The sequence below is a fragment of the Leucopleurus acutus genome (genome assembly GCF_964270905.1).
Source record: "Leucopleurus acutus genome assembly, chromosome: 8".
In the NCBI taxonomy this organism is placed as follows: Eukaryota; Metazoa; Chordata; class Mammalia; order Artiodactyla; family Delphinidae; genus Leucopleurus; species Leucopleurus acutus.
In genome coordinates, this window is record NC_139151.1 from 55,066,166 (window position 1) to 55,079,454 (window position 13,289).

General features: G+C 39.9%; 1 protein-coding gene across 1 annotated transcript in view; it reads left to right on the top strand.

The window, feature by feature from the left end:
• PAK1 (p21 (RAC1) activated kinase 1) overlaps nucleotides 1–13,289 on the top strand; it is a gene marked incomplete at its 3' end in the record, with an annotated part of 203,087 nt that overhangs the window by 114,866 nt on the left and 74,932 nt on the right. The window contains exon 6 of the mRNA XM_082844295.1: nucleotides 11,467–11,583. Coding sequence (XP_082700421.1) covers nucleotides 11,467–11,583 — 117 coding nt within the window. The remainder of the gene's footprint in view (nucleotides 1–11,466; nucleotides 11,584–13,289) is intronic.

Genomic DNA, 13,289 nt, shown 5'->3' on the forward strand with positions numbered 1-13,289 from the left:
TCTCGTTTACTGTAGCTTTGTAGTATAGTCTGAAGTCAGGGAGCCTGATTCCTCCAGCTTCGTTTTTCATTCTCAAGATAGCTTTGGCTCTTCGGGGTCTTTTGTGTTTCCATACAAATTGTGAAATTTTTTGTTCTAGTTCTGTGAAAAATACCATTGGTACTTTGATAGGGATTGCATTGAATCTGTAGATTGCTTTGGGTAGTATAGTCATTTTCACGATGTTGAATCTTCCAATCCAAAAACATGGTATATCTCTCCATCTGTTTGTATCATCTTTAATCTTTTTCTTCAGTGTCTTATAGTTTTCTGCATACAGGTCTTTTGTCACCTTAGGTAGATTTATTCCTAGGCATTTTATTCTTTTGTTGAAGTGGTAAATGGGAGTGTTTCCTTAATTTCTCTTTCAGATTTTTCATCATTAGTGTATAGGAATGCCAGAGATTTCTGTGCATCAATTTTGTATCCTGCTACTTTACCAAATTCATTGATTAGCTGTAGTAGTTTTCTGGTAGCATCTTTAGGATCTCTGTGTATAGTATCATGTCATCTGCAAACAGTGACAGCTTTACTTCTTCTTTTCTGATTTGGATTCCTTTTATTTCTTTTTCTTCTCTGATTGCTGTGGCTAAAATTTTCAAAACTATATTGAATAATAGTGGTGAGAGTGGACAACCTTGTCTTGTTCTTGATCTTAGTGGAAATGGTTTTAGTTTTTCACCATTGAGAACGATGTTGACTGTGGGTTTGTCATATATGGCCTTTATTATGTTGAGGTAAGTTCCCTCTGTGCCTACTTTTGGATGATTTTTATCATAAATGAGTGTTGAATTTTGTCAAAAGCTTTTTCTGCATCTATTGAAATGATCATATGGTTTTTATCCTTCAATTTGTTAATGTGGTGTATCACATTGATTTGCATATATTGAAGAATCCTTTCATTCCTGGGATAAACGCCACTTGATCATGGTGTATGATCCTTTTAATGTGCTGTTAGATTCTGTTTGCTAGTATTTTGTTGAGGATTTTTGAATCTATGTTCATCAGTGATATTGGCCTGTAGTTTTCTTTCTTTGTGACATCTTTGTCTGGTTTTGGTATCAGGGTGATGGTGGTCTCTTAGAAGGAGTTTGGGAGTGTTCCTCCCTCTGCTATATTTTGGAAGAGTTTGAGAAGGATAGGTGTTAGCTCTTCTCTAAATGTTTGATAGAATTCGCCTGTGAAACCATCTGGTCCGGGGCTTTTGTTTGTTGGAAGATTTTTAATCAGAGTCTCAGTTTCAGTGCTTGTGATTGGTCTGTTTATATTTTCTCTTTCTTCCTGGTTCAGTCTTGGCAGGTTGTGCCTTTCTAAGAAATTGTCCATTTCTTCCAGGTTGTCCATTTTATTAGCATATAGTTGCTTGTAGTAATCTCTCGTGATCCTTTGTATTTCTGCAGTGTCAGTTGTTACTTTTCCTTTTTCATTTCTAATTCTATTGATTTGAGTATTCTCCCTTTTTTCTTGCTGAGTCTGGCTAATGGTTTATCAATTTTGTTTATCTTCTCAAAGAACCAGCTTTTAGTTTTATTGATCTTTGCTATTGTTCCTTCATTCTATTTCATTTATTTCTGATTGATCTTTATGATTTTTTTCTTTCTGCTAACACTGGGGTTTTTTTGTTCTTCTTTCTCAAACTGCTTTATGTGTAAGGTTAGGTTGTTGATTTGAGATGTTTCTTCTTTCTTGAGGTAGGCTTGTATTGCTATCAAGTTCCCTCTTAGAACTGCTTTTGCTGCATCCCATAGGTTTTGGGTCATTGTGTTTTCATTGTCATTTATTTCTAGTTATTTTTTGAATTCCCGTATGGTTTCTTCAGTGACCTCTTGGTTATTTAGTAGTGTATTGTTTAGCCTCCATGTGTTTGTATTTTTTACAGATTTTTTCCTGTAATTGATATCTAGTCTCATTGCATTGTGGTCGGAAAAGATACTTGATATGATTTCAGTCTTCTTAAATTTACCAAGGCTTGATATGTGACCCAAGATATGATCTATCCTGGATATGTTCCATGAGCACTTGTGAAGAAAGTGTATTCTGTGGTTTTTGGATGGAATGTCCTATAAATATCAATTAGGTCCATCTTGTGTAATGTGTCTTTTTTTTTTTTTTTTTGTGGTATGTGGGCCTCTCACTGCCGTGGCCTCTCCCATTGCTGAGCACAGGCTCTGGACGCGCAGGCCCAGCGGCCATGGCTCACGGGCCTGCCGCTCCGCGGCATGTGGGATCTTCCCTGACCGGGGCACGAACCCGTGACCCCTGCATCAGCAGGTGGACTCTCAACCACTGTGCCACCAGGGAAGCCCTAATGTGTCATTTAAAGCTTGTGTTTCCTTGTTTATTTTCGTTTTGGATGATCTGTCATTGGTGAAAGTGGGGTGTTAAGGTCCCCTACTATTATTGTGTTACTGTCAATTTCCCCTTTTATGGCTGTTAGCATTTGCCTTATATATTGAGGTGCTCCTATGTTGGTTACATAAATATTTACAATTATTATATCTTCTTCTTGTATTGATCCCTTCACCATTATGTAGTGTCCTTCCTTGTCTTTTGTAATAGTCTTTATTTCAAAGTCTATTTTGTCTGATATGAGAATTGCTACTCCAGCTTTCTTTTGATTTCCATTTGCATGGAATATCTTTTTCTATCCCCTCACTTGCAGTCTGTATGTGTCCCTAGGTCTGAAGTGGGTCTCTTGTAGGCAGCATATATATGGGTCTTGTTTTTGTATCCATTCAGCCGGTCTTTGTCTTTTGGTTGGAGCATTTAATCTGTTTACCCCTAAGGTAATTATTGATGTATGTTATTTTACCATTTTCTTAATTGTTTTTGGTTTGTTAGTGTAGGTCTTTTCCTTCTCTTGTGTTTCCTGCCTAGAGAAGTTCATTTAGCATTTGTTGTAAAGCTGGTTTGGTGGTACTGAATTCTCTTAGCTTTTGGTTTTCTGTAAAGGTTTTAATTTCTCCATTGAATCTGAATGAGATCCTTGCTGGGCAGAATAATCTTGGTTGTAGGTTTTTCCCTTTCATCACTTTAAATATGTCCTGCTACTCCCTTCTGGCTTGCAGAGTTTCTGCTGAAAGATCAGCTGTTAACCTTATGGACATTCCCTTGTATGTTATTCTTTGTTTTTCCCTTGCTGCTTTTACTATTTTCTCTTTGTAGTTAATTTTTGGTAGTTTGATTAATATGTGTCTTGGCCTGTTTCTCCTTGCATTTATCTTGTATGCGACTCTCTGTGCTTCCTGGGCTTGACTATTTCCTTTCCCATATTAGGGAAGTTTTCAACTATAATCTCTTTAAAGATTTTCTCAGACCCTTTCTCTTTTTCTTATTCATCTGGGACCTCTATAATTTGAATGTTGGTGCGATAAATGTTGTCCTAGAGGTCTCTGAGACTATCTTCAATTCTTTTCATTCATTTTTCTGTATTCTGCTCTGTGGTTGTTATTTTCACTATTTTATCTTGCAGGTCACTTATCCGTTCTTCTGCCTCAGTTATTGTGCTATTGATTCCTTCTAGAAAATTTTTAATTTCATTTATTTTGTTGTTCATCATTGTTTGTTTGCTCTTTAGTTCTTCTAGTCCTTTCTTGTATTTTCTCCATTCTATTTCCAAGATTTTGGATCATCTCTACTCTCATTACTCTGAATTCTTTTTCAGGTAGACTGCCTATTTACTCTTCATTTGTTTGTTCTGGTGGGTTTTTACCTTGCTCCTTCATCTGCTGTGTGTTTCTCTGTCTTCTCATTTTGCTTAACTTACTGTGTTTGGGGTTTCCTTTTCACAGGCTGCAGGTTTGTAGTTCCCGTTGTTTTTGGTGTCTACCCCCAGTGGGTAAGGTTGGTCAGTGGGTTGTGTAGGCTTCCTGGTGGAGGGAACTGGTGCCTGTGTTCTGGTGGCTGAGGCTGGATCTTCTCTTTCTGATGGGCAGGACCCCATCCAGTGGTGTGTTTTGGTGTGTCTGTGACCTTATTATGATTTTAGGCAGCCTCTCTGCTAATGGGTAGGGTTGTGTTCCTGTCTTGCTAGTTGCTTGGCATAGGGTGTCCAGCACTGTAGCTTGCTGGTCATTGAGTGGAGCTGGGTCTCAGCATTGAGATGGAGATCTCTGGCAGAGCTTTTGCTGTTTGATATTATATGGAGCTAGGAGGTCTCTGGTAGACCAATGTCCTGAACTCAGCTCTCCCATCTCAGAGCCACAGGCCTGACACCCGGTGTGAGCATCAAGACCCTGTCAGGCACACGGGAAAAAGAGAAAAATGAAAAAAAGGTATATATCGTTGCTCCCAAAGTTCACTGCCTCAATTTTGGGATGACTTTTTGTCTATTGAGGTATTCCACAGATGCAGGGTACATCAAACTGATTGTGGAGATTTAATCCGCTGCTCCTGAGGCTGCTGAGAGAAATTTCCCTTTCTCTTCTTTGTTCTCACAGTTCCTGGGGTTCAGCTTTGGATTCGGTCCCGCCTCTGCATGTAGGTCACCTGAGGAATTTTGTTCTTCGCTCAGACAGGACGGGGTTAAAGGAACAGCTGATTAGGGGGCTCTGGCTCACTCAGGCCGGGGGGAGCAAGTGGTACGGAATGTGGGGCGAGCCTGCGGCGTCACAGGCCAGCATGACGTTGCCACAGCCTGAGGCATGCCGTGTTTTCTCCTGGGGAAATTGTCCCTGGATCACGGGACCCTGGCAGTGATGGGCTGCAGAGGTCCCATCCCTATTCTTTTGTCTCTCTTTTTTCCTTTTTCTTTTGCCCTACCCAGGTACTTGGGGCATTTCCTGCCTTTTCGGAAGTCTGAGGTCTTCTGCTAGCATTTAGCAGGTGTTCTGTAGGAGTTGTTCCACATGCAGATGTATTTCTAATGTATTTGTGGGGAGGAAGGTGATCTCCACTTCTTACTCCTCCGCCATCTTGAAGGTCTCCTAAGGAAATATTTTAAATCGGAAATATTTTAAGTGAGATAGTTGGATGTGCATTTTAGTCTAAACTACCATCTTAGAAAGATTCCTCTGGAAATTGGGTCAGTGTAGTGGGGTGAATTCATATGTTTACGTCTCCTGCGATACTAAATTTCTTAATTTCAGAAAAGATACATAAAAAATGAATTCAAAACAGTGCTCCAAAACAAAAACAGGATGTTAATAAACCATTGTCAGGAATTCATGGAAGGTCGAAAGCAGATAAGATCAGATTGATTGGAGCAGATGAAAGCACAGCTGCTGTATGTATGTGGAAGACAAATTTCCTAGGAAGATAAGAGTAGCTCAAGAGAAAATGGTCTGAGAGAATATATATAAAAAGCAGGAAGGAGGGCTTCCCTGGTGGCGTAGTGGTTGAGAGTGCAGGCCTGCTGGTGCAGGGGACGCGGGTTCATGCCCCGGTCCGGGAGGATCCCGCGTGCCGCAGAGCGGCTAGGCCTGCGCGTCCGGAGCCTGTGCTCCACAACGGGAGAGGCCACAACAGTGAGAGGCCCGCGTACTGCAAAAAAAAAAACAACACAAAACAGGAAGGAGTCTTGGGTCATCTTCAAGAGTAAATTAAATTCTGTAAGTGAAACAGCAGGGGCAGTGTCCATGTTACAGTGAGCAAAAGGTACCAGAAGGTTGATCCTAAGCTTAAACCAGATACTTGTCTGAAGAAGGTAAACTGCCTACTTGAGGAAAATGCCTAGTGTGGGTACAGGGAGAGAAGAGAGAGAAGCAGAGCAGAACTGGAGTTAACTACAGATCTCTACAACAGGCATAAAGTAGAGGAAAAAGGAGAAGTAGCTCTGCAGTGGAAGAAAATACATTAAATTTCTGCATCCCAAGGATAAATTCCTGATGCTTTTGATAACTGGGAAGAGAGGTATACATACTCTTCCATGGCAGCTCACCCTGAAGTGATGCTTGCCAGTTACCACATCTGTATAAGTCACGTACAGACTGCATCAGACCTCCCATTCAGAGGAAGGTACAGCAGAGAAATAGACGTACACAACTACAAGGGAACTCATGCTAGTCGAATACACTAGTTAATATGGTTTTTCACTGATAAATATGAGGGGAGAACCAAGGATCTCTAGACATTTGAGAGAAACAAAGCGTTAAAGAGAAGGACCAAGAAAAAGAAATAAAACTGACCCCAGAGGAAATTGATAATTCAGGAAAGAAAGTTTTAAAAAATCTAATATATTGAGAGGTTCTATAGATGTTGCATCCACAAAAACACTGCAGGTAGATCAATCAGAGGATAAAAAAAGAATTCTTAGAAATTAAAAATATAGTTGAAGAAACAAATTCCCAAGGATTAAAAAATGCATGTAAGAGTGGATTATTGATATAAAATATAAAAACACATGGAAAATATGAGAATAAGGGACACAGAAGATTATTCAAGGAGATTCAGGAAGAATTAGAGGATTAGAAGATTAAGATTATTGTTTTTTAAGATTACTGTCTTTGAAATTTCTGTATTGGAGTTTCTCTGTGCAATGCTTCTTCACTTTTAGTTGGCTTCCCAGTTTGGTGGAGTCCATCTTCCAGTAGCTTTGAGAAAGTAAATATTTAATATCTTTCAGGTCTCAAAATGGAGCGCCTCCATTCTATTCTACCATTTGATTGATATTTGGCTGAATATGGAGTTCTGGGTTGAAAATAATTTTCTACCAGTATTTGGAAAACATTGCCCTTTTGTCATCTAGCTTTCAGCATTGGCTATTCAAATTCAAAGCTATTTATTCCTGCATCTTTGCATCTGACCTATTTTTTATTTTTCACTTGGGAAGTTTGTAGCATCTTTATTGTCACCACTGCTTTGAAATGTCATAATTACATCCCTATATTCACCTACTTAATTTGTGAGGAGCTTTGTGGACTCTTTCAACCTGGACTCAAGGCTTCAGTTTTAGGAAATTTTCCTGAATTATTTCGTTGATGATGTCTTCCCCACTTTTCTTTGTTTTCTCTTACTGGAACTCCTGTTTTTTTAGACTTCCTGGACTGATTCTCTGTTTTTAAAAATATTTACTCTGTTTTACCTTGCCTTGATTTTGCAGCATAGATATGTAGATTGGTTTTCAGGTTTGCCTACCATCAGCTTTGGAATCATTCTCCTTGACAGTTACTGCTCATCCATCAGTCATTGCCTCCTTTGCTAATCTTGCCTCCTATCCTGTTCTCTCCAACCTTTGGGTTTAATGCCTTTAAAAGACCATTCGTTTATTATAGTTCTAGTGAGGTTTTAAGAAATAGATGCCTGTGTTCAATCTGCCATCTTTGTCAGGCATTCCTGAGGAATTTTCACTTTTAACTCCTTATATATCTGTATTATATGAAATGTATAATGAGAACCTACTGGTTTTACATATAATTTAAAAATTTAACTTTTAAAAGGCAGCATTATTGAGGTATTATTTACATACCATAAAATTCACCCGTACTGATTGTACTGTTCAATGATTTTATTAAATTTATAGACTTGTGCAACTATCACTAGTCTAGTTTTAGAATATTGCCACCACCACAAAAGTTCCCTCGTACTCGTTTACACTTCATTCAAACTCCCATGCCTAACCCTAGGAAACCACTGACCTTCTTTCTGTCTGTATAAATTTACCTTTTCTAGACATTTTATATAAATGGACTTGTATAACATGTAGTCTTTTGTGTCTAGCTTCTTTCACTTAAAAGCTTGCGAGGTTCATCCGTGTAGTAGCATGTATCAGCATGATTCCTTTTTATGTCTGAGTAATATTCTATTGTGTTGATATACTACATTTCTTACATTCATCAGTTGATGGGCATTTGGCTTGTTTCTTCTTTTTGGCTATTCTAAATAATGCTCATACTAACATTCATGTACAAGTTTTGGTGTGGATCTATGTTTTCATTTCTATTTGGTATATACCTAGGAGTAGAATTTCTGAGTCATATGGTGACTCTATGTTTAACCTTTTGAGGAACTGCTAGGCTGTGTTCCACAGTGGCTGCACCTTTTTAAAGTCCCACCAACGTTAGGAGGCTTCTAATTTCTCCATATCTTCCCCCACATTTGTTATTGTCTGTCATTTTTTAAAATATTTATTTATTTATTTGACTGCATCGGGTCTTAGTTGCAGCATGGGGATCTTCATTGCCATGTGCGGGATCTTTTTAGTTGCAGCATGCGGGATCTTTTAGTTGCGGCATGTGGAATCTTTAGTTGTGGCATGTGGGATCTAGTTCCCTGACCAGGGATTGAACCTGGGCCCCTTGCATTGGGAGCGTGGAGTCTTAGCCACTGGACCACCAGAGAAGTCCCTATTGTCTGTCTTTTGATTATAGCCATCTCAGTGGATATGAAGTGGTATCTCATTGTGGTTTTGATTTGCGTTTCCTAATAATGATGTTGAGCGTCTTTTCATGTGCTTTTTGGCATTTGTTTATCTTCTTTGGAGAAATTTCCTTTTTGTTGTTTATCTCTAATTTAATTCTACTGTGGTTAAAGAATACATTTTGTGTGTTTTCAGTCATTCAAAATTTATTGAGATGTGTTTTATGGCCCAGCATATGTTCTATCTGAAGAATTACCCATAAGTGGTTAAAAGTAATGTGTGTTCTGTAGAACTTGGGTGGAAAGTTTTGTACATGTCAGTTAGGTTGAGTTGATTGATAGTGTTGTTAAAATCTATATCCTTGCTAATTATTGAGACCTCTTTCAGGGCTGTCCAGAAACTTTTACTTTCTGCTTGGCTCTTCCGAAGTTTTTATGTACATGCACAGAGCCAGGCATGTATGACTAGTATGGGGCCTCTCTCTAGTGTCTGCTGTACCTTTGGCCAGAATTTGTTTGCCTTATTCAGGATTGCAACCTCAGGCTAGTAGTGGTTGACACTCTCCTGCTACTAACTCTGGGAGGTCACTTCCACTGGTGGCACCACTGGGCCTGGGCATTGCCCACTGCTTCAAATGAATGTAAGCCCTCTTGGGTCCCATAGTTACAGCCTACCTCGTCCTGGAAGAACCCCTCCTCTGATGGAGCTAGGGTGGGATGGATGGGAGCAATCCTGGGCCAGAACGTCAGAGATTCCTATGTTTCTACCCAAAGTTCAGCAGTTTTAAAATCATAAGCACTTCTCAGTAGTATAGGTAGGCACCTGGGGTTTTGGGAACACACCAAGCATGTCCCCTTCTTTCAGAGTCTTTGTATTTCTTCCATCTGCCAGGAATATTCTTTTCCCAGAGGGTCTGATGGCTCATTTTCTCATTTCATTCAGGCCATTAGAGAGGCCTTTCCATGACTACTGTATGTAAAGTAATAATTCCCTACCCTCAACCATTCTCTGTTCTCCTATGTTTATCTTATTACTGCCTGGTAGTTTGGTGATTAATTTTGACTGTATCTTCTTCTCAAATGTAATCCATAAAACCAGGCGCTTTATCTAATTTGTTCTTCAATATAGCCCCAGAGCTTTGAATAGAGCCTGGTACACAGTGAATGAATGGGTGAGTTGATGTCACTTCTTAAAAAAGAGGTTTGTGGTTATTAAACATAATGATAATTTAATTGATTCCTTACATCTTTCTAGCCCCTTGCCATTTACAAAGTGCTTGTATACTCACATCACTTCATTTCTTCCTCCCAGTGGCCCTCTGAGGTAGGCAGAGAGCTTCTGTCATCACCTCCATTTTATGGATGAGAAACTGTAGCTTAGAGTGGGACAGCCTTGCCAAAGAACACAGGGATAAGAAATAAAAATCTGGGACAAAAACCTAAATCTCTTGATTCTGGTAGTTGTTAATACTACCACACAAAGCCATCACCTGTGGAAAACAGTGTGTTGCTAAGTTGATGAAATCCCCTTCTTTATAGAGTTTTAGGAGGCAACAAACATTAGTCAGACCTAGGGCCCTTCACCTGATGATGAAGTGGCTGCTGAGTTAACCTCATTCTCATTTTGGGTTGCTAGTTAAATTTTGCTGAGTGAAATATTAGGGAGAAAAGAAATTAGAGCAGAAAAATATCAAAATATGTGCTTTGACAAGGGAAGAACCTCTATTGGATTTTAGAACTAAAAGTGACTTAGGGTCACCCCTCAAATTATACCTGTCCTATTCTTCCACGTTCCTCGAGTGATGAAACTTGAGACCCAGAGGATGGATTCATTGCCTGTGATCACCAAAGCTAGTTGCTTACATATGCCTGTCACTGGCAGTTTTCTAGTTATGTCCTGCACTGGAGGCCCTGTTAGAATCTATGAGCTTGACAGTTTTCTTTATCTTAGTATGTCAAATGTAGTAAAGACCAGGCTCCCACACAGTAGCTCTAGACTAGCATTTGACTAGACAGTTCCTTCACTTATCCCCTGTCATTCTGACTCCTGATATTCCTCTCTCCAGAGGCCCCAAATGGCAGCAGAAGGGAATTGTCCCTCTGTCTTCTGCATCATATGGTGAGCTGCTTTAGGACATGGGCCATCTTTTTCATTTTTGTGCATTTATATCAAAAGCATTCATCACAGTATCTTACTGAGCACAAAGCAGATGCTCTGAAAATATCTGAAACTGTTGAATTATATCAATATATACAAAAAAATCCCTTGCTTCTCTGGCCCTACACTGTAATCATTTAATCTCTATCAAAAATCTCATGTTTTGGAGCTATTTTGTCTCTTGAATATGTGTTATAAACAGTAATGGTATGATCTTTTTGCCTGGACCTGCCCTAAAACCTGCCAGTCTTAGCCCAGCTTTGGTACAGTTTACATGGGAAAATCAAGTTGCTGAGATTATAGCATATTCAATTAGTGGTGCTGGTAAGGTTCATTCCAGGACAGGGCAAAAGCTTAGTGAAATAGATAGTATCCAATCTGGGGGAAAACTCATTGTCTTCTTGAGACAAGTGTCTTCTGATGTTCTGTATCTTCAGGTTGAGGCAAGGGCACCTGATGGCATAATGGTTGCAGTAGGTTTTTGTAAAGAAAGGAAAAGGAGAGGGAAAGGCCTCTCAGGACTTCCACTTATTGTATCAGAAAGGACTAAGGAATTACAATGATAAACTTTGTGAAATCCCAAACTTTTGATCCCTCCCCTGCATTTTGTACTTTATCCTCTCTTTAGCATAGAGAGTAAAATTCATAGAAGAAGAAGGAACTATGATCTTGTGTTCAGGGTTTGGATTGGGCTAGGCACGTAGAGAAGCTGTAAGCTGGTTTCCCTATCCACAGTTAGGCTTTGGGTGGGAGAAGGAAGCCCCCAAGGGCCTGAGTGGGGAGTGGTATCTAAAAGAAGAGAGGGAAGGTGGCTGAGTTCCTGAGACTGGCTACAGAAAGGTGGAGATCTTGAGGCTGATGTGTGTTTCAGAAGGAGTGTCAGGAGAAGGTTTCTTCTGGGAGATTGGTGACTCTGGTAGCTTAAGTTGCATGTCAGCTGGACATGATGAATCTGGCTTTTCTCCACTGTGCAGAACGTGAAGACGGTGTCTGAGACCCCTGCAGTGCTACCAGTTTCAGAAGATGAAGATGATGATGATGATGCTACCCCACCTCCAGTGATTGCTCCACGCCCAGAGCACACAAAATCTGTGAGTCTTTGGGGACATGGGCAGCTTTGTGATATATTAGAGTTTGGAGGGGGAGTGAGGGGTGGGTGCTGAGGCCTAGAGGTTTAATAATCTGGTAGCGGTCCTTAGATTTTGCAGGTGGTGAAATCACCAAATTACCTTGATTGAAAGGTATTTTCTGTATGATTAAAGACAAGAAGTGGTGTATTTATTTATCATTAGTTTGCACATAGTCCCAAAGTGTCCTAGATAATTGGTCTTTGTACCAACTTAGGCCTAGTTTACTTAGCCTGTTCACATACAGAAAGATATACAGAATTAATGTTACTTAGTGCAAGACTAACATAAATTATTCCAGTCTCCTGGGAAGCAACATATTAGTCTGCTATAGATCTTTTCTTCTCTGTTAAATGTGCCGTGTTCAGCCTCTTAGTACATCATTGATGATACTGTAAGACTCAAGAGAATTTATAAAAACATTAGTGCTATTAATATGCTGGACATCAGGAGTGCCTTTTTTTTTTTTTTTTTTTTGCGTTACGCGGGCCTCTCACCACCGCGGCCTCTCCCATTGCAGAGCACCGGCTCCGGACGCGCAGGCTCAGTGGCCATGGCTCACGGGCCCAGCCGCTCTGCGGCATGCGGGATCCTCCCGGACTGGGGTACAAACCCATGTCCCCTGCATCGGCAGGCAGACTCTCAACCACTGCGCCACCAGGGAAGCCCGGCAGTGATTTTTATTTAACTTCTTTTGAGGTTCTTGCATCTCTGAATAGCCAGGTCCCTCTGCCCTCACTTGGCACAATCTGCCTTTTACATGGTTTAGCATCATTGAGCACTGATCTCTCATCAGATGATACTCTACTAGTGTTTCTTTGTTTGGACTTTTTATTATGACAAGAGCTTCATAATGAAAGAATGATCTAGGGCTTAAACTCTGTGATAATACAAAAAAAGATTGTCTCTGGATTAGAGAATTCGTGGAAGTGTTCAAGCAGATGTTGGTTGACTGACTATGGAGATGCTGTGGAGGACATTCAGGGGGATTAGATGACCTTTTAGGATTAGAATTTATAAGCAGAATCTGTGGAATCACCCTTTCTGTAGGCTAGAAAGTCACTTTAAGGAAAATAAGCTTCAAATTGGAGCGTTCTCAGGATATCTCATATTGGTATGTTTTTTTGTTTTGCAAGTATGTTCATTTAAAAATTTTTCCCACTAAACCACGAACTCCTGTGTGTGTACACACACACACACATATACATTTACACACACATATATATGCAAATACATATATATATATATATGTATGCATTTGCAGTGCTTAACATAGCTCTTGGAAGGTTTTAGAAAGGCAGTTAGTATTGAATGAATTGATAAATTTGATCTTGATAGCATTCCTTTCTAAAAAGACATTGTTAATTCCTAATTTATAGAAGAAGCTGAGATTTGGAGAGGTAAATTGATCTACCCAAAGTCTCTAAGTAAGCAAAAGAGCTAGAACTGAAAGCAGGTAATTGACCCCAGGTCCAGGTTGTATTCCAGCGTAGCACAGTGGCCTTTTTATGTGAGCAGACCTGTGCTGGGAGCCAGAAAAAGAGAATTTTAGAGAAGGAAAAAGCAGGGTTCGTGCCCTTAAGGAGGCATGTCAAGAAAACTAAAGGAGGAGGAGAAGGCATGAAAGTACAGGTTTAGGTGCCAGGTATATAGTTTGTCTACATGTACAA